Consider the following 21577-nt stretch of genomic DNA (forward strand, 5'->3'; position numbering starts at 1 on the left):
AATTTCCAATTCTCCTCAGTACCCTTTAAGGAACTTGTAGTTCACATGTTTCAACCTGACTATCCTCCAGGATACTGACTTTTGATAGTTTATTGATTGCTCTATAAAGAAGTGCTCCATAAGTTAAGTACCTTAAGTTTCAAATCCCAAGAACATTAATATCCTTAGATTTGGTTAAAGAATCAATATTTACCTCATCTATTTTATTCTACTTGTGGATAAGGGTCTCAAGGACAAGGACCATGACAAATCACTATGTTCTCCACAACAACTAACTAGTGGCATGTTGCTGATAGAAGTTATTGCAATGAATGTAAACCATTATTTTATAGAACTGAACCATATCCTCCTTCTGATTTGCTGTTTAGATCATATGCACACACGCATGCTCAGTAGCTCAGACATATCCAATTCTTTGCAACCCCATGGACCATAGCCCACCAGGCTCCTCTCTCCATGGAATTTTCCAGGCAAGAATACTGGAATGGGTTGCCATTTCCTACTCCAGGGGATCTTCCTGACCCAGGGATTGAACTCAAGTCTCCTGCATCTCCTGCATTGGCAGGCAGGTTCTTTACCACTGAGCTATCTGGGAAACCACAAGGGAAGTCTGGACCGTACAGTTAACTGTGTCAGTGTGGAGAAGGCACACTATTTTATATGCATGCTTATTCAAATAATAGCACAGAAGATCTGTTTCAAATTTAATAAAAGCCAAAGTGTAAGAACACTTATCTGGTGGTGAGCAAAATTAATATTACACATAAAATGATTTGAACAAAGATCTTGTGCAAGAATATCTCAGTTTAAGAATGCAGATTATATTGTGTAAGGAGAAAAATGACTTTTCTTGCTCCTGATAGAAGAAACAAGGGCAGCCAGCGCTAGGAAAAGCATCAAAAGCAAAAGTGGCCTTTTCCAGATGACCCCTGTCCGTTTGATATCGCTCCCACTAGTTTGTGAACATTTCCTTGCTCTCTGGCCATCCTGTACATTTCCTAACATAGACCTGGCATTAGCCGTTTCTACAAAGGACTCTTAGTTTTCTGAATGTTGAGCTTTAAGCCAACTTTTTCACACTCCTCTTTCATTTTCATCAAGAGGCTTTTTAGTTTCTCTTCACTTTCTGCCATAAGGGTGGTGTCATCTGCATATCTGAGGTTATTGATATTTCTCCCGGGAAATAGATGGGGAAAAAGTGGAAAACAGTGTCAGACTTTATTTTGGGGGGCTCCAAAATCACTGCAGATGGTGATTGCAGCCAGGAAATTAAAAGACACTTACTCCTTGGAAGGAAAGTTATGACCAACCTAGATAGCATATTGAAAAGCAGAGATATTACTTTGCCAACAAAGGTCCGTCTAGTCAAAGCTATGGTTTTTCCTGTGGTCATGTATGGATATGAGAGTTGGACTGTGAAGAAAGCTGAGTGCAAAAGAATTGATGCTTTTGAACTGTGGTGTTGGAGAAGACTCTTGAGAGTCCCTTGGACTGCAAGGAGATCCAACCAGTCCATCCTAAAGGAGACCAGTCCTGGGTGTTCATTGGAAGGACTGATGCTGAGGCTGAAACTCCAGTACTTTGGCCACCTCATGCGAAGAGCTGACTCATTGGAAAAGACTCTGATGCTGGGAGGGATTGGGGGCAGGAGGAGAAGGGGACGACAGAGGATGAAATGATTGGATGGCATCACCGACTCAATGGACATGGGTTTGGGTGAACTCCGGGAGTTGGTGATGGACAGGGAGGCCTGGCGTGCTGCGATTCATGGGGTCGCAAAGAGTCGGACACGACTGAGAGACTGAACTGAACTGAACAAAGGACTCTGGCTCCTTTTAGTTAGAAATGGTTCTTAGAAACTACAATCTGAATGCTAGGGATACTCATTAACATTGGGTTGTTACTGCTTCTAGGCCTTTTCAGTGGACAGTGTTAGCTTGTTATTTTTAAAGTTAACAAATGTTTCTAGATTAGAAGCAAAACTTCTTGATTATATTGAGGAGGCCAAGTGTTTGCTGAAAGATACTTTATAAAACTTTTCCTAGTGTTTTTTATACATCTTATATATACTTAAAAATTGATGCTTGATTAAAAGTACAATTATATAAGATGTATGAAAACATACTAAGTCCACTAGTTCATAATGATACTACAAAAAAAAAAAAAAAATAAGGGAGGGGTGTTGGGAAGATAGAGGAAAAAAAACACAGCAAAATATCAATGGTTATGAAGGTTGGAACATGGGATTTCTTTCTTCTGTCTTTTGTATATGGTTGAAAAAAGTTTTGCAATAAAATTTTTAAAAATAAGATTATTAGGAGAAATTTATTATTTTAATATTGGACTTGAAACATCTTCCACTGGCAGTGGTTCCTTATGGATCACTGAGAGCTGTTTAGCAACCTCATTCTCAAATTCTCTCAGTATCCTGGAATGTCATTTGCATGGGGCAGGAGAAAAGTCTGTCTAAAGTGAGAAAGTCCTTTTAAATAATCTTTTCATAAACTTTGGGCTCCAAATCCTTTTACCAAGTTTTGTATCCCATATCCAAATGATTCTCCTTGATAGACAAGAATCAACTTCTTTCTGTCTTACATTCTTTACGGTTCAACTTAGGTCCAATATAGCATGTTACTACCATATCCCTAAATAACATCATTATTTGATATATGAGTGCACCAGTAAAGTTATGTTCTAAGTTTTTGAGCAACTTTGCAAGACATAATTCAGTAAAAATGCTGACCTTTATACCAAATGGCTAGCTAAACTGCAGGCATTTCAAGCTAACCTAGAAAATGGTGATGGGGAAAGTTGATTCAGGTGCAGTGATTCCATTTGAGGCTTCCTTTTGTCTACTCTGTCCTCAGGGTCTTCTATAATTCCCTCTTCCTTCCTATCTGAAGGGCTTCAAGTCTTTTTAAGGATGTATTAATGGTTAAGATGGAATTTAGAATCAGGCCTGACTGAAAAATTGACTGTCACTCAGTTGTATATATAACCTTGAGCAATAGCCTTACTCTAAGTTTAAATTTCCTCATCTGTAAAATGGTGAGGATAATACCTAGTCCTCAGAGTATTGATAGAAGGATTAAATGAAACAGCATAAGTAAAGACACTGAATGTAGTACCTGGCACATAGCAAACATTCAATAAGTGGTGTCTATAAAGCAGGACGTGAAGGAATGAGCTTAAACTTTGGGTTACAAAATAAAGGAAGAATCATTATAATAGAGACAGTTGCCATCATCTGACTGCTATTCAGTGACAGCAACTACAGAAAGGAGATCCTCCAGGCAAATAATTCCCACTCCGAGAATGCAGTTCGTGGAGCTGCATGTCTCCTTTCACATAATGACCTCACTGCGGAAGATACCGTTTTAAACCATCCACACCACTTCTCTTCCACATCAGCTGATGTGCTCTCCAACATATCTTAGGAGGACAACATATTTCAGCATTGTCAGGGGATCACTTATTTACAAGCTAACTCCATTTTATTTTTTCAAAGGAGATGAACTTAAAATAATTTATTTATTTTTGGCTGCACTGGGTCTTCCTTGCTGTGCCTGGGTGTTCTCTAGCTGCGCCAAGCACGGGCTACTCTCTGCAGCGCTCAGGCTTCACGTTGCGGTGGCTTCTGCTGTGGAGCACAGGCTCTAGGGCGTGCGGGCTCAGCAGCTGTGCCGCATGGACTTAGTCGCTCCATGGCATGTGGAATCTTTCTGGGCCAGGGATCGAACACGGAGGGATCCCTGCACTGGCAGACAGATGCCTGCCTGTACTGGCAGTTAATTTAATCTCTGGATTTAATTTAATCCAGAGATTAATTTAACCACTCGACCACCAGGGAAGTCCTATAAACCAACTTCAAATGACTATTAATTTGTCTTCACTTGCTGAAACACAAATCTGATATTTTTCTCCCAAAACAATCCAATGGCTTCCCGTTTCCTATAGGATAATGTCAAATGCTTTAGGTTAACATTTTAGAATCTCCAGATGGGGGTACAAACTGATCATTTCAGCCTTTTCCACCAATGACCAGGTATGCAGATCATATCCCATTAAATCTTGAAGATCTGCCTGAACTGAAAACGAACACTTCCCTTTACAGTATTATTCTGACACTTATGTATGGTCTTAATTATATTTGTTCAAAATTTTACTCAGTGTGAACTACAGCTCTTAAGAGGGATAGTAATAATAATTTTTTAGACTAGCAGTTACCAAGTACAGTACCATGTGCTCAGTGCTAAACTCTGCAGAAACTACCTCACTAAAAGACTCATAATGACCTACTGAAGTAGGTATTATTATTGTCTTCAGATTGCAGTGAGGAAATCAAGACTTAAGGAAGTTAGGTAACTTGCCCAAAGTCTTAGCAAGTAAATAGCAGAACCCTGTCTGGACACGAAAATCTCTCTGACAATGCATATAATGTAACATTATTTTGTGCAAAGGTAATATTATAAATTTTACTCTTACTTTACAGATAAGGAAACTGAGACTTGGTAGAAAGCTGCAGAGGCTTGCCCAAGGTCACAGAGATAAGTGCAAGAGACCAGAAAAAGGAATAATCAGAGAACAAAAAAGAGTTCTTATAAATTAAAAATAGGGTAGTTGAAAGGAAAGTTCAGTTGAGTTTATCTTCAATGGAAGATACAATTAAGAATATCTTCTGACTAGTGAGACAAAAAGACAAACAGAAAAGAGAAGAATTAAGAAATCAACCTCAGAGATTTTGCTTTGACTAACAGGAGGTCTAGAAAGTAAGGACAGAGAATATGGAAGGGAATACATTTTCAAAAAAACACTAAGGGGCAGAGACTGTAGGCTGTCTGCAGAATCCTTTCTCCTCTTCTTCCTGGGCGCTAACTACATTTCTCAGGTTCCCTTAAGAATTAAGAGGCCAAGTGACTAAGTGCTCTCAAATGGAATGTGAGTGGGAGTAATACAAGCCATTTCCAGGCCTGGCTCATAGATTCTCCCAAGTATATTTGCCTTCCTGTGGGCTGACCTGGCAATCAACAAAGTGATCTTAGGAAGCACTCTTTGAAGGAACCCCTGCTGACCTAGAGCATCTGTTCTTCTTGATTATGTGAAAATACATTTATCTTGTAGTGGGGCCACTACATTGTGGGGTCTATTTCTTATAAAGCTTAAGGTTTCTTATACTTTTAAACTACCCTAATACATGATACAAGTATATTGCCCTTTCCAGAATTTAAAGACTTAATTCTCCAGTAAAAACAATATTTTGTACGGAAAAACAAAGTAATAGTATACTACATAGCTATAATAATATAAATGTGCCTTTTTAATGAAATAAAAAATTGTGATAAAGGGTATTGGGAGGGTGAGGGGAAGGAAAATGGAGTAGTGATGGTGGTGGAAAAACAAAATTGTCACCTAGTCCATGAGAAATTTAACAGATATATTTTTCAAATGGACAAATCAAAACTTAGTAAAAGCTCCTAATTCATAATATAGAGGTAAATACCAGATGAACAAATAAAAAAGATCAAAGTGGTTGTCTTTGGTAAATGGGACTGAGGGATGGAGAAGGAAAAAGCAAAGAGCTGCTGTTTGTTGAGTCTGGTTATTTATTTGGCTGCACCGGGTCTTAGCTGCGGCATGTGGGATCTAGCTCCCTGACCAAGGATTGAATCTGGGCCCCCTGCATTGGGAAGGCGGAGTCTTAGCCACCAGATCACCAAGGAAGTCCCTGTATCTGGTTTTTAAACTATGTGGCATGTATTATTTTGATACAATTAAATATTTTAAAATGCACAAGGACTTGGGAACTGAAAACAGATGAGATGGACTAGGTATGGAATAGCATGTGAAGTTCAAAATGATAAAGTAGAAAGACAGAGAAGGGGAGACAAAAGACAAAAGGCTACTATCCCCAAGCCTTGCTGCATCCATATTTCTGATCCTAGGAGTTACAGTAGCCTCACAATGCCCAAGAAACCTTTGTAAATGAGCAAACATAAAAAAGTCATAATCGGGGATTTTATTACCTGACTAGACTTTAGGTTTTTGGCTGCCCTGTGGTGCCATATATGTACAGTGATATTTATTCTATCCCCACATGAAAGCATGTCACCTGAATAGAAGCTAACCATTGAAGGATATTGTATGTATGCGTCCGTGTCTGTGTATATTTGTGTAATGAGGGGATTCAATTTTATGTAAAGAGGGTAAAGTGTGAATGTGAAAGTGTTAGCTGCTCAATTGTGTTCAACTCTTTGCAACCCAGTGGACTGTATCCCACCAGGTTTTTCTGTCCATGGAATTCTCCAGACAAGAATACTGGAGTGGGTAGCCATTCCCTTCTCCAGGGGATCTTCCCAACCTGGGGACTGAAGCTGGGTCTCTCGTAGGAAGATTCTTTACCATCTGAGCCACTAGTGAAGCAAAGAGGGTAAGTGGGCAGCCAGAAAGAGGGCGGATTGGGAAGTGTAAGCTATAATGTAACAGGTAGAGAAGACAGGAAAGTGGAGGAAAGAGGGGCAGTAGGTGGAAGGAATTTTACTTAGAAAGCATTTTGTTGCAGCCTGAACAATCACAGAGACATAGATTTGGAGGGCTGACTTCAAGCATAGCAAATATGAATCCAAAAGGGAATTGATCATATCTGAAATGATGCTAACGCTATCTACTTTTAACAACTTTTCCAGACTCAAACCTACTTTAAAGGAAAGCATCCACCTACCCTTTGAGGAGCATAAACAGGATGTGAGGATGAGCACTAATGTACTCCACGGTAGGAATCCGAGTGCCTATCTGTCTTCTCAGGATGTTGTTAAATATCTGGGTCACATCCTTTTTTCCCTGTTAAAGAAACAACCATTAAGTTGTATATTTTAAATGGGTGAATTGTATGGCATGTACATTATTTCAAAAGCTGTTTGTATACAAACATACTCAGTCCATTTAATATGATATTTTCCCACCTGTGCATTCTTTGACTTCATCTGTCTAAAGATGGGTACAAAAATAAACAAACAACCAGAGTCAAGTCCAAATAAAATCAATGCCCTACACACATAGTAAGCATTTCATATCATTAAATGCATGAAGTACAGTCAAAGCTTGTGTCTAAAGGCTTTATGATCTCTATTTTTACAGTAATAAAATCAAAGATTAAGGACCACTTTTTAATTAGGGTTGGGGAACAGAAAAAGGTCTTAAGGGGATAGAAAGTTTCAAAAACTTAGGACCATAAACTGGCTTATTGAGAAGCTGATTCTAGAGGGCTTTTTTTGCTTTTAGTTTTTTACTGTAGCAAGAAATAATCATTAGTGATTAATATCACAGTAGGAAGTTTTCTGCATTTTGGAGCTGCCTTCTAATTCAACCCGAACAGTTGACTGTATCCACCCTATTTCTGCAAGGCACACCTGCCTTTAAAATGAATGCATGGACTCTTAACATACAACACGTTTTCATCCTTTGATCTCTTATCACACTGTGTTTCAAAACATCAAAGAGTCTAGGGCTGTGTCTTGAATACTGGCTAAACCTCAAAAACCATAGCTCTGAGTTTGATCCTGAGCCCATAAAGCAGAAAGCTTGCAATCTCAGCCATAACTTTTTTTTTTTTTGGAACTCATAAGAATATGCTGAAGTAATTTTTTTTTCTGTCAGCATCTTTAAGGCTTAAAGGATTAGACAAAAATTTATGGTTATAAAGTAATGAGTTTTCTTTTTAAACAACTGTAACCCAAAGGTCTGTCTTCTAATGAGCCCTTATTCACATCACAGCAGGGTCTTCCAGTACTTTGCTCAGCCCATTGCACTACTTTCCTCCTGGTTTCTGAAGAAGGAAGTGGGTTTGTCACACAGATTGCTGAGTTAGTCTCTGCTATGGCACCCCACTCCAGTACTCTTGCCTGGAAAACCCCATGGACAGAAGAGCCTGGTGGGCTGCAGTCCATGGGGTCGCACAGAGTCGGACACAACCGAAACGACTTAGCAGCAGCAGCAGCTCAATCTAAACCAACGCCTCGGGCCACCAGCACTGCGGTCAGCTCTGGATTTCAAACCCCTGCTCCTAGCTCCTCTCAACCCTTGTCCATTGTCTTGCCTTCTACAACCAGTTATTTCCTCAACTAGCTGTTTTATATATGGTTTATCCCAAGTGTAGAAAACCGCCTCTTCTCCTTCATTCAACATATTATTAGTACATACTTCCTTTATCAAGGGTTTAAGGGTAATTACAGCGCACTGCAGAAACAACTTCCAATTGAACCCCACATATCACTATTATTAAAGATTGCTCAGCATTTCTGATTATCTTTTTCCTTAAGCCCCTTCCTCTGTCATGGTTCTGGAGCCTTCAATTGCCCTTACTCTATACCCTTTTCCTATCTCCTATTTCCTTCTACTATCAAAGTTAGCCAATGAGAGGACATTTCTCAAATTTCTGTTATTTTACTCTGCAAAAGGAATCTAAGCTCTTTTCTTTCAGTCTTTTCCTTTCAAACACTGCCTGGAGACCTCACTTTTCACAGTGAATAAAAAAGCCCATGTAGGTGTCTTCTAAACAAAAGGTCTGTTTTTCTCTGTAAGCAATGCTCCATCTTTTTAGGCTATCTGGCAAAAGCTGCAGCCCATCCCTAAAGAAATAATTTTCCTTTCCTGTTATAAAAATACACCAAAGATTTTATAGTCGAAGAGATGCAGGTTCGATCCCTGGGTGGGAAGATTCCCTGGAGAAGGGCATGGTGACCCACCCCAGTATTCTTGCCTGGAGAATCCCATGGACAGAGGAGGCTACAGTCCATGGGGTCGCACAGAGTAAGACATGATTGAAGTGACTTAACATGCAAAACGCACTTTTTAATGTGGATACTTTAAGCATGAGAAGAAAAGTTGCTGCCTGCAGGCTGATCTTTAACACTTCTAGTCCATAGAAATGGATAGTACATTTCTGCAAGTAGTCTAATAATGCTCGTAATGGTGCATTCTTTCTGAAAATACTGTATGTAATCGGTGGAATGCTTAAAACTAAACTGTTTTCAACTTTAACTGCTTTTCATTCATTCATTCAACCAAGAAGCATTTATAAGTATTTATTTTCTGTGGGCTTGATTGAGGAGGACGGCTTCACCTACTGAATATCACATTCATTTATAACTATGTTCTAGGTGACAACTGAATGAACAAAGTCAAGAGCTGTCTGGTTAACTACACCTCAATAACGCTGGGAAAAAAAAAAAAACTGCCTGCAATTATCACTACAGCAAGCCTTTGTAACGATAGTATTGAGTCACCAGGGAAAATTATTACATCTAGTACATCATTTTGGAGGACAGGCACGTCTACAATGCATTTTATAAAGAAAATGTAAAGTAAGCCACAAAAATACTACTTATCTACTTATCTCTCTCCATTTGAAGAGTTAACTTAATCTTCAGCTACATGGAAAATTCAAATATTCAGAAAGATAAATATTTTTCCCCAAGGATTTTGGAGAGTAGAATTTTACTCTACTTGATAATGTAGAAGTCCATTTTTAGGCAACTTAATGACTTAATTCCCAAATAATTTTGAAGTAAACTTTCTTACTGTTCCTCTTTTGTTACCTAAGTCAATGCAACACAAAGATGTGAAACATACCAAGTTTTTCTTTGGTCTACTCCCACCTCCTCAGTTCTTGGCCAGCGCTTTAAGCCTATCTATTCTGTGGTTGCTCAAGGCTTCACAAGGTCACCGGACCCGACAATATTTCACCCTTGACTCAGTCTTCAAAACATAACCAACCTTGGTCATAGTCCTTCCAGCATCCCACTGCAGATTAGGTTAATCTCATACACTAACTCAAGCTAAATTAATGATGATAATAGCTTAATACACTGCTGCTTTCAGGGAAACACACAAAACAATAGATTTACAGAAATCTAACACCATCTTCCAAGAGCAGGGGAGTTTCCCATTTACGGTCACTCACCAACCAAGTTTAAAACTAAAATAATAAACAAAGAAACAGACATCAAGGGTTATAACAAAAACAAACCAGATTATATTTAACTTAAGTTTGAGAAGGAGAGAAGATGAGAATATACTATTTGGCATCTATATATTTGCATATATATTTAAGTGTTCTTCCGTAACACATATATGTATATATATTTTACTTAGTTTAATATTTAAAAACAATGCTGTAAGTTGATATTATTCCTATTTTATAGATGGTAAAGTTTAGTCTCAAAGAGGTTATGTTGCTAACTACCAAATGGCAGAGCAGGGACTCCATACATAAACAATTCTAAATCTAAGTCAAGGGTTTTCCCACTATGCACAGCTACTACAAATGTCCATAATACCTCATTTTAAACTAAATTAAGGAAACATGAAAGTATATAAACACAAAGATAAAACTACACTTTAATTCCATTAAGTCTGGTTTAAAAAAGGAAATGAGGAGGGGCTTCCTAGGCGGTCTAGTGGCTAAAACTCCACACTCCCAATGCACAGGGCCCTTGTTTGATCCCTGGTCAGGGAACTAGATCCCACATGCTGCAACTAAGACCCAGTGCAGCCAAAATAAATAACCAAACAAAATATTTTTAAAAAGGGAAATAGGGAGTAAGATGGGGAGGAAGAAAGACAAGACAAGCTAGAGGGAAAACTAAGAAAGGAGATAATTGAGCAGAAAATGTCAAAGTTAGAGAAACAGATAAGGCAGGGAAGGAAGAAAAAGACACGTTTCTCCCATCCAAGTATTAACCAGGCCCAACCCTGCTTAGCTTTGGAGATCAGACAAGATTGGGCACGTTCAGAGTGGTATGGCCATAGACAAGACAGAGGTTTCTAAAAGGGAGGCTGAATTGAAATCTGGGCCCTGGGGGGCCCTCAGACAATCTTGTTTCTAGTCAAACACACAGAGCAGTCTTGCCCTGCATTCCTCCTCCTCAGCTCTGCTGCTGCTGCTGCTAAGTCGCTTCAGTTGTGTCCGACTCTGTGCGACCCCATAGACGGCGGCTCCCACGTCCCTGGGATTCTCCAGGCAAGAACACTGGAGTGGGTTGCCATTTCTCCAATGCATGAAAGTGAAAAGTCAAAGTGAAGTCGCTCAGTCGTGTCCGACTCTTAGCCACCCCATGGACTGCAGTCTACCAGGCTGCTCCATCCATGGGATTTTCCAGGCAAGAGTACTGGAGTGGGGTGCCATTGCCTTCTCCGCTCCTCAGCTCTAGTTGGCCAAAATTGTCTTCCATCTAAGCCATCCAGAGAACCGTGAGCTAGTATTTCCACACATCCCCAGAGCCCCGACCTTATCTTGGTCCATCACTGTAATGAGTCTCCTTTTACTTCCTCGGTGACAAAACTAAAGCAATTTACTTCAGAAATCTCCATTCTCTTCTATCTCTGAGAATTAATGGAGATCCAAGCGCTTACCTGACAGTATCTAAAGCCTGATAGTAGTAGCAAAACAACAATCAAATCAAAACCAAGATTTCCATCATGAAATGTGTCTTACAACCACACATTTCATTGAGAAACCACTGTTCTAAGTTAGACATACCATAGATAATAAAATGCTTACACACATTCACCCCTTATGTTTCTAGATTATTGTTTTACATATTATTTCAGTAATTAGGTATAACTGCTTTCAAAAAATGAGAGAAATATCCTATATTAGTAGCATTTAAAAAAATTCTTAAATCGTTGGTATAAATGTTTTAATTAAAGAAACAGGCCTGGGAGATACTACATTTGAATCTCAGCTTAGGCGCTTAGTGACCAAGTGACTTTGGGGAAATTAATATCTTTAAACTTTAGAGTCTTCATTTATAAATCAAGGCTAATAATATAGTACTGATCATATACAGGTTGCTTTAAGAATAAAATGAGAGACTTCCCTTGTGGTCAGTGGCTAAGACTCCGTGTTCCCAATGCAGGGGGTCTGGGTTCAATACCTGGTCAGGGTTTGATCCCTGGTCAGGGAACTAGATCCCACATGCCCTAATTAAACCTGGCAAGCCAAATAAATAAATATTTTTTAAAACTTATAAAGAAAAGAATTAAGCTAGAAGAGAGCTTAAAAACTGTACAACATTCAGTAAGCACTCAAGTTATCTTTTATTATTATTGACCATTAACTTCACTACTTAGCTGCATAAAACTTAACTATGGTATACCTTTTGCTTTTTTTTAAAAAAAAGATTAAGGTGATTTTAGAAGTTTTAGTGGAGAAAATGGGATTTTAAATAATATATAAATAGTAATAATTTGGCCATGTGATGCAAACAGCCAACTCATTGGAAAAGACCCTGAAAGACTGAAGGCAAAAGGAAAAGAGGGCAGCAGGATGGGATGGTTGGATGGCATCGCCAAGTCCGTGGATGTGAACTTGGACAAACTCCAGCAGAAAGTGAGGGCCAGGGAGGCCTGGGATGCTGTAGTCCATGGGGTCATAAAGAGTCGGACACAACTTAGCAACTGAACAACAACAACAGTAACAAAAAATGACAGTCAAATATTGGTAGTCATGTGTATAAAAATTGAAAAGCACAACTGTCATCCTTTGGCAGATGGTGTACCTCAAAGTCTATCAGCTGTAGGTCGGCTATGAGTGTCACCAGCAGCCCGGTGTTGTAGAGCTCCTGTGAGAGCTGGGCCACAGCTTCCACTGGGGGCTCCTTGTCACTCGTCCCACACAGAATTTCTTTCATTGCTTGCAGTGATTTTGACACTTCTTCTGAAGCCTAGGGACCAAAATATACGCTAATAGTTAAGAGTGAAAAAAAAAAATTTCAGGCTACAAATAAACAAAAACCACTTCTTGAGCCCTGCTTATTTACTTTTAAAATTCTGTATAATTATTATTTTTTATTGACTGAATGATAACTGTTTTACAGTGTTGTGTGAGCTCTTCTGTACAATATATCCCCTCCCTCCTGAACCTCCCTTCTACCCGCCAACACCCCGCCAACCCCATTGCCTCACTGCCCTCCAGGGCATCACAGAGCACTCAGCTGAGCCCCCTGTGCGATACAGCAGCTTCCCACTGGTTACCTATTTTCTGCTTATTTGTGATTAAAGAACTCAATACAGTTACAAACAAACAAAAGCCATGTAGTAGGCACTGTTTTTGTTTTTTTTTGAAAATATTACTGAAATTAATTTATAAAAGAGAGATCTTTAGTATTTCTACTTGGTTAATATAATTGAAATGATCTTTCTTTAAATCATATTCATAGTGAACTCTGCTAGTAATAAATTATAAATTTAACTCTTGAAAATTAAATTCAATCCATGTTGAAGATTTATCAGTAGCAAGTAGTCTTATTTAAAGCTTTTGTTAATGATTTTCAACAAATCCCTATGATTCTTATTTTTTAAATGGAATAGGTACAAAATCATATATTGTCAAAACCCATAACCTTTGTCAATCCACTGATCCCTCACACATAACCATTATCACTTTGTTATCTATGAAACTTAAAAAAAAAAAGCAAAAAATCTCACTACATTATAAAGAAAAATACGAGAGGGACTTCCCTGGTGGTCCAGTGGCTAGTACTCCACCCTCCAATGCAGGGGGCCCTCCCACATGCTGAAACTGAGTTCACTTGCCACAACTAAAAACTCCATGTGCTGCAACTAAGATTCAGTGCAGCCAAACTAATTAATTAGAAGAAGAATAGGAGAACCTACAGAGAAGAAAGTATATCAGTGAGTAGGGCCTGGGGAGGGGAGAATGAGGTGCTGAACATATTCTGAAATTAGATGGTGGTGATGGGTACACAACCTTCTGAATAAACTAATAACCACTGAATTGCATACTTTAAAATGGTAGATTGTGTAGTATCTTAATTATACTAAGAAATTATAGCAAAAAAATTTAAAAAACAGGTAAGCAAAACAAACAGGCAAATTAGTTAACACTTTGCTGAATATTTTAAAGTAGGTATAGTTTTAGTACTTTCAAGTATTGTACTCTAATCATTATAATTAAAGAAGGAAATAGAATAAGGCAAAAATAATAAAAAAACTACCTCATAGTAATTGTTAATTAAAAAATTAATTTCCAGATACATTTCATGATATGACTGAAGAAATCCTTAATTTATTAAAGGTAAGAAGTTTTCTTAAATTGTGATATATACCTATAGAAGATTACTTTAAACATATATAGAGTTCAGAATAATTATAAAGCAAACACTTGTGTGGCCAAAACAGAGGTCAAAAAAGAGAACATTCTTAGCATCCCAGAAGCCACCTGGAATGCCCTCTTTTCAGTCTAGAAGTAAATCCTTCTACGTCTTTGATGACAATCACTTATTTACTTTTCTTTACAGGTTATTTTAAAATCTATGTTTGTTTCCCAAAACCACATAGCTGAGTTCTGCTGACTTGGAATAGTACCTGTACCCTCTTATGATTTGTTTCTTTCACTCAACACTGTATTTGTAAGGCTCGTTCTTCCTGCTCTATGTCGCAGCACTTCTTTAAATTCACTGTTGTATAGTATTCTATTGATAGCTGGACTGCAACTTCTCAGTTTCACTGTTGATGGACATCGAGGTGTTTCCACTGATGGGTTACTATGAACAACAATGCTAGGAACAATCTTGACAACGCATCCTGGTGCACATGTGCAAGAACATCTCTAGAGTTTACACTAGGAGGGAACCGAAGGGTTTTAGAGCATGCATGCAGTCGGTGCGGGGGTGCAGGTGTGATCAATCGTGTCCGACTCTTTGTGACCCCATAGACTGCAGCCCGCCAGGCTCCTCTGTCCATGGGGATCTTCCAGGCAAGAATGCTGGAGTCGGTTGCCATTTCCTCCTCCAGAGGATCTTCCCCACCCAGAGGTCAAACTGCATCTCCTGTGTCTCTTGCATTGCAGGTGGATTCTTTACCGATGAGACCCCAGGGAAGCCCCAGTCACTTTAGAGACAAACTGAATATGTTGGACTCAATGTTCCTTTGAGGGAATATCTAAGATACTAAAAAGACCTTCCTATGAGGAAGTGCTGCCCAGTAGGACTTTAAAACAATATTAAAAGGAGGCTGCACTGGGTATTCCTGGCAGTCCAGTGGTTATCACTCCATGCTTCCAGTGCAAGGTTCAATCCCTGGTTGGGGAACTAAGATTCCACATGACGCTGTGGTGTGGCCGAAAAGAGAAAAAAGGCAGCATCGTCGTAGAAACTGTCAGATGATCTTTAAACACAAACTTTTTACTCTTCATGTATAACATTATACACAGTGTAAGTATTAACAGTATAACCCGTTAGATGTTTAACTGTAAAACCCTTTAATGTTTTTTTTTTTTCATTCTGAATTTTTTCCTTCTAGTTTTATTGAAATATAATTGACATAAAGTCCTGTAAGTTTCAGGTGTACAGCATAATGATTTGACTTACATATATCATGAAATGTTTATCACAATAAGTTTTTCCATCACTGCATACAGATACAAAATTAAAGAAACAGAGGAGAAAAAAATTTTTTCCTTGTGATGAGAACTCAGGATTCTCTTAACAACTTCCATATATAACATACAGCAGTGTTAATCACATTTATCATGCTGCACCTTATATTTCTAGTACTTTCTTACCTTTCAACCGGAAGATTGACTACATCTAATTCCTTCTGCCCAACACCCCTGCCTCTGGTAACCACAAATCTGATCTCTTTTTCTGAGTTTGTTTGTTCATATATTTTTGAAGTATAATTGACCTGTAACACTATGTCAGTTTCTGTTACACAACATAGTGATTCTACATTTCTATACATTTCTAAAATATGTAAGTCTAGTTACGATCTGTGGCCATACAGAGACACTACTTGGTTACTGACTACATTCTCGACACTCTCCTACCCACGCAACTGGAAGTCTGTACCTCTTAATCTCCCTCACCAGTTCCTTGCCCCAACCCCAACCCCACCTCCCCTCTGACAATAACTGTTTCTCCTTAATATTGTTTTGTTTTTTAGATTCCACATATAAGTGAAACTGCACAGTGTTTGTCTTTCTCTGACTTATTTCACTTAGCATAGTGAACCTCTAGGTCTATCCAAGTTGTTGCAAATGGCAAGATGTCCTTTCCTTTTTATGACTGAGTAATATTCTGTTACTCCTTAACTCTAGAGGATCCAAGGTTGGTCTGAGGCTCTAGAAATGAATGAAGAGTTCAAGACAACATATTCAATAATTATCAATGGCATAAGACCTGAAACCAATTTAAATGTATTCACAAAGACCCTGAGAGTGCATCGCAGACCATGTTTAGGATTCTTCATTAAGCTTTTACATTGGCTTGTGGTCTATTCATGTATTTTAATAATAACATTATTGTTTTAGCTCATACCTTATCTGTCTTTTTGTCTTGCTTTTCCAAAATGGCCAAGTTGTCTCTCAGAATTTTCACGATTTCTGCTGGATTTTTGTGTGATTTACTAAACAGAGGCATTTTTTCATCTATAGAAATCTCTTCATGCAATATAGAACACTAAAAACAAGTAAACAACAAAAATTATGATTTTAATTCTTAATATGATTAAATTGTTATACCAAAATGTCATATTTCCAACAAATTCAGTAATATGGAACATTAAAATCGATCAAACTAAAACAATTTTTAAGTTTCATGCCAAATTTAAGTTAGTGTAAAATATTTCAAGAAAGATATTTTTAAAGGTTTACCTAAAAGTTTTTACTCAGAGTTTAATATTTTTCTTATAAGAGAAATTAAAGATTTATGCAAGAATAGGAAAAGGAGTATTCTTAGAGAATAAGCTGATACTTAAAACTAGATATTTTGACTAAAGAGAGTGAGGAATATGGTAATATTAATGATGATAAAATAGAACATGTAAAACAAAAGTCAGACTAAGATAAACAAGCTCTGGTAAAGCAATATTTTAAAACATTCCACTCAATAGCAATAACAAAATTACAATGTAAAATTATTTAGAATCTGTTTATTTTTATTTTTTTTACTCTTCAAATATTCAGCTGGCCATACTCACTGATGAAATGAGGATTACCATGATGGCTGGGACTGGGGAGGTGAGGAGGAGGGGAAAAGAAAAATCAGTTCTTCTTTTTGAGAACATTTATTTGCATAGAGCAGAAAAAGCCAAATATAGCTATTATCACCCTGTTTATACTAAAAATGTGCTAGGGAAAAAGATCTAAATTAAAGGCTCCAGTTAAGAGAAACATATTCATTTGCTCTACATGAATTAACAAAAATATGTCAAACATTACAGAAATATGATGTAATTAATCAAAAGCTGCCATTAACCAGTGATCCAGAGGTAACAACTGTTATCAGCTTTTATACATACTCCTCCTTAACTTTTCTCTCTATATCTAAAAATATATTTTTAAAACCAAAATATAAGAGTACTAAAAACAGTATTTTTCGGGCTATAGTATTTTTTTAGGCTTTCCCTAATGGAAGAAAGCAAAGAGAAACTAAAGAACCTCTTGGTGAAAGAGGAGAGTGAAAATGTTGGCTTAAAACTCAACATTCAAAAAACTAAGATCACGGCATTTGGGCCTATCACCTCATGGCAAATAGATGGGGAAGCAATGGAAACAGTGACAGACATTATTTTCCTGGGCTCCAAAATCACTGCAGACGGTGACTGCAGCCATGAAATTAAAAGATGCTTGCTCCTTGGAAGAAAAGCTATGACAAATCTAGACAGTATATTAAAAAGCAGAGTTACCACGTTGCTGACAAAGGTCTGTCTAGTCAAAGCTATGGTTTTCCAGTAGTCATGTATGGATGTGACAGCTGGACCATAAAGAAGGCTGAGCACCAAAGAATGATGCTTTTGAACTCTAGTGTTGGAGAAAACTCTTGAGAGTCCCTTGGACTGCAAGGAAATCAAACCAGTCAATCCTATAGGAAATCAGCCTTGAATATTCATTGGAAAGACAGATGCTGAAACTGAAGCTCCAATACTTTGGCCACCTGATGCGAAGAGCCAACTCACTGGAAAAGACCCTGATGCTGGGCAAGATTGAGGGAAGGAGGAGAAGGGGACAACAGAGGATGAGATGGTTGGATGGCATCACCAACTCAGAGGACATGAATTTGAGCAAACTCAGGAGATAGTGAAGGACAGGAAAGCCTGGCGTGCTGCAGTCCATGGGTCACAAAGAGTCCGACACAACTGAGCGACTGAACAACAACAACAACATCCATTATACAGACATACAATTACTAGGAGTATTTGGTAATTTCTTATTAAATTTTATTTTACCAATACCTCTATAGAAAGACTTCTCGGTTAACTCCATTTTTCCTCATATTTTTCTTATTAACAATAATGCAATTAATCAATGAAGAATATTACACACAAATATATAACAGCAACTGATAGCAATACTCTAACCAGTTACGGATCCAGCATAACCTTGGTTACGGTTCTAAACACTACACCCCCTAGATTCCTACTTCCCAAATCTGCTTCCCTAGGATTTCTGTCAAATCTCTGAGTTACCTGAATCCTTCCAAAAATTTTCTTCAGTATTTGTTGTTTGTGATCAAGAATTATAACGCTGGCATTCAACGTATCTGCTAAACAAACATGAAGTATTTAAATCCTAATCTAGTTCTGACTTGCTAACTGATCCACTATGATTCAGAAGTTATCATGCTTGTTTACATGTCATTTAAGTTTTTAATAAGTGTTTTTTTAAACTAACTGTGAATTCACCTTGTCATAACATTTAACTCATATTTTTTCTATCTCACTCACAAAGATATCAGGACAAATGTTGCCAAAGGCTCTGAGAAAGCCCACATACATATTGTTAGTACCAAGTAAGTTACCTTATTTTATTTTTTAATACATCCCCATGACTTACTTCAGAGAAGGCAATGGCACCCCACTCCAGTACTCTTGCCTGGAAAATCCCATGGACGGAGGAGCCTGGTGGGCTGCAGGCCATGGGGTCACTAAGAGTCAGACACAACTGAGCGACTTCACTTTCACTTTTCACTTTCATGCACTGGAGAAGGAAATGGCAACCCACTCCAGTGTTCTTGCCTGGAGAATCCCAGGGACGGGGGAGCCTGGTGGGCTGCCGTCTGTGGGGTCGCACAGAGTTGGACACGACTGAAGCGACTTAGCAGCAGCAGCATGACTTCCTTAGTTTATGACTGAAAGTTGGTACCTTTTGACCCCCTTCCACCATTTCATCCACACCCCACCCTCTGCCTCTGGCAACCACCAATCCATTCTGTGTATCTATAAGCTTGGCTTCTGTTTCTTAGTTTTTTAGATTCCACATATAAGTGAGATCATATGGTATTTGTCTTTTTCTGATTTACTTCACTTAGCATAATACCCTCAAAGTTCCATCCTTGTTGTCACAAATGGCAAGATTTCATTCTTTTATGGCTGAATAATACTGTTCTATACACACACACACCTCACACACACAGAGCATGTCTTTATCCATTCACCCATAGATGGGCACTGAGGTTGTCTCCATTATCTTGGCTATTGTAAATAATGTTGCAATAAAGATGCACAGTTCTTTATGAATTGGTGTTTCCATTTTCTTCAGATAAGTACCCAGAAGTTGAATTGCTATACCATATGGTCAGTCTATTTTTAATTTTTTGAGGAACCTTTATATTGTAAGGTTGATTCATAAAGAAAGATAGAGCATCATATTTTCAAATTAGATAGGCCAAATACAGTGAGCTCTTGCTTATTCATCACTGGCCCACACCCATTCTGAGTATAATTCTTAGTATCTATCAAGGCCAAAGATAAAGGGTGTAAGGGGGAGTTCTGAAAATGGTGCCTCCCTGGGATAACGTGGTACTAGTAATTTTTCCATAAATTCTACCTCAGAGTTTCTAGAACATGCATTATATTTCAGCAACACAAGAAGCAGGAGCAAGAGAAGATGCCATGTTAGGTCCAACAGACCGACACTGCCCAGACGAATGCCCCTGTCTGGGGCACTGAAAATCAACTTGCCCTCCAGGTTAGTGGTGACACTGAGCCACGCAGCAACACAAATGCCAGATGACCGACACAGGCCCTGCTGTACTTTTCCCATTTACAAAGTAAGTAAACAGAATAAACAACAAATAACACAGGTTCTATTTTTTTTTTTTTAAAACAGTACAAGAAAAGGGGTAAGTGTCCTGTGGACTCCAATTGGAAAGATTACTTCCAGAATTCATTCTCTGTAGGAGACAGAACAGAGATAACTGGGGGTGGGGAGGTAGGAACGGAAAGGACCTAGACAGAAAGAGAGGAGAACTGGTCAAGATAAAAGAGCAACACATAATACACGCACACACATGTGGAGACACCCCCAGACGTAGCGTGGCAATCCAGATCTGCACAGGGCAGGAGTGACCCCACAGAACTCAACTGAGGACAACTGAAAGGTACACAATTAGTCCATATTTATTTAGTCAAAAGATATTTACTGAGTTCCCATAAGGTTCGAGGCCTTGCACTACTAAATCCAAGAGTTAGTAAGCCTCAGAGTGTTCTCGATGTAGTGGGAGACAGCCACACAGAAGGGTTTGGCCAGAACACCAGAAAAGCTCAAACTAAAATGATGGAGATAAGGTACTCGTGTGTGTGTGTGTGTGGTGTATCCTGCATTGGAAAAACCTGAATGAACATTTTGGCCAACCCAGTATTATAGAAATATGGAGAAGATACAGTGTTATATCCCATAAAAACACGTATTATGACAATGAAAAGAGGCAGAGGAAGCCAACAAGTGCAAAAGGAACTGAAACATGGAGTAGAAGCAACAAAGATAGAACAGCTTAAGTAGAAAAGAGATCTAAATGTGATCACTGAAAGGATTTTTCTAGCTGAGACTAATAATGAGACCCCAAACTCACTGTGCTGCAGCGTGCTGCCGACCATGGGGTTGCAAAGAGTCGGACATGACTGAGTGACTGAACAACATCAACAAAACTCAGTGTGGCTTTCAGAAGAAACCAACACTTTTCTCTTAAAGCTCATTCCTACAAAATGACTAACAACAAAAAGGATCAAAATTAAATTGTCTTTGGACTTTCATAAAATTACATGTCATGAAGCCACGGAGAGAATCTAGAGTCCTGAAAGGAAAGTCTATAACCACATAATTAAATCTCTGGCCAACATATTTATGTGCAAATAGGCTGTGTACACTTTGTAAAATTTTTACCAAAAGTTGAGATGGAGTCAAACCCACAAAAGCTCAACAAAACCAGAAATAGTTCTTGAAAGGGAGCCTTGGTGTGGGAGGGTGAGAATCTACAATTTATTCATGTGGGAATAAAAAGAAATAAGTCAAAAAGGAAATTGCCTCAAAAATCTCAAAGAAAAAGAAGAATGGAAATAACAATGAAATTAGAAATAACTGAATCAGAAAAGGAAAAGAAAATCTCTGGTACTTTGGGTACCTGTTTTTTTCTGGTAATAGACCTTTCTGCTCTCCTTCCCACCCCACCTCACACACACCACCCCACCTACTCTAGCAAGAGGGTGAGAACATGACCCAGGCAGGGCCGAGTATCTCTTCCACTGCCCTGGCTCCAGCAGTTGGCTCACAAACGGATTG

The 21577-nt window shown here is 38.5% G+C and overlaps 1 protein-coding gene across 5 annotated transcripts in view; it reads right to left on the minus strand.

Annotated features, from left to right (window-relative positions):
• CAB39L (calcium binding protein 39 like) overlaps positions 1 to 21577 on the minus strand; it is a 93134-nt gene that overhangs the window by 34932 nt on the left and 36625 nt on the right. For all 5 annotated transcript variants that reach the window (XM_027557289.1, XM_027557290.1, XM_027557287.1 and 2 more), the window contains 3 exons: positions 16338 to 16478; positions 12558 to 12722; positions 6719 to 6837 (listed from right to left, as the gene is read on the minus strand). In XM_027557289.1, coding sequence (XP_027413090.1) covers positions 6719 to 6837; positions 12558 to 12722; positions 16338 to 16439 — 386 coding nt within the window. In that variant the 5' untranslated portion in view covers positions 16440 to 16478. The remainder of the gene's footprint in view (positions 1 to 6718; positions 6838 to 12557; positions 12723 to 16337; positions 16479 to 21577) is intronic.

Source organism: Bos indicus x Bos taurus, chromosome 12 (genome assembly GCF_003369695.1).
Source record: "Bos indicus x Bos taurus breed Angus x Brahman F1 hybrid chromosome 12, Bos_hybrid_MaternalHap_v2.0, whole genome shotgun sequence".
In the NCBI taxonomy this organism is placed as follows: Eukaryota; Metazoa; Chordata; class Mammalia; order Artiodactyla; family Bovidae; genus Bos; species Bos indicus x Bos taurus.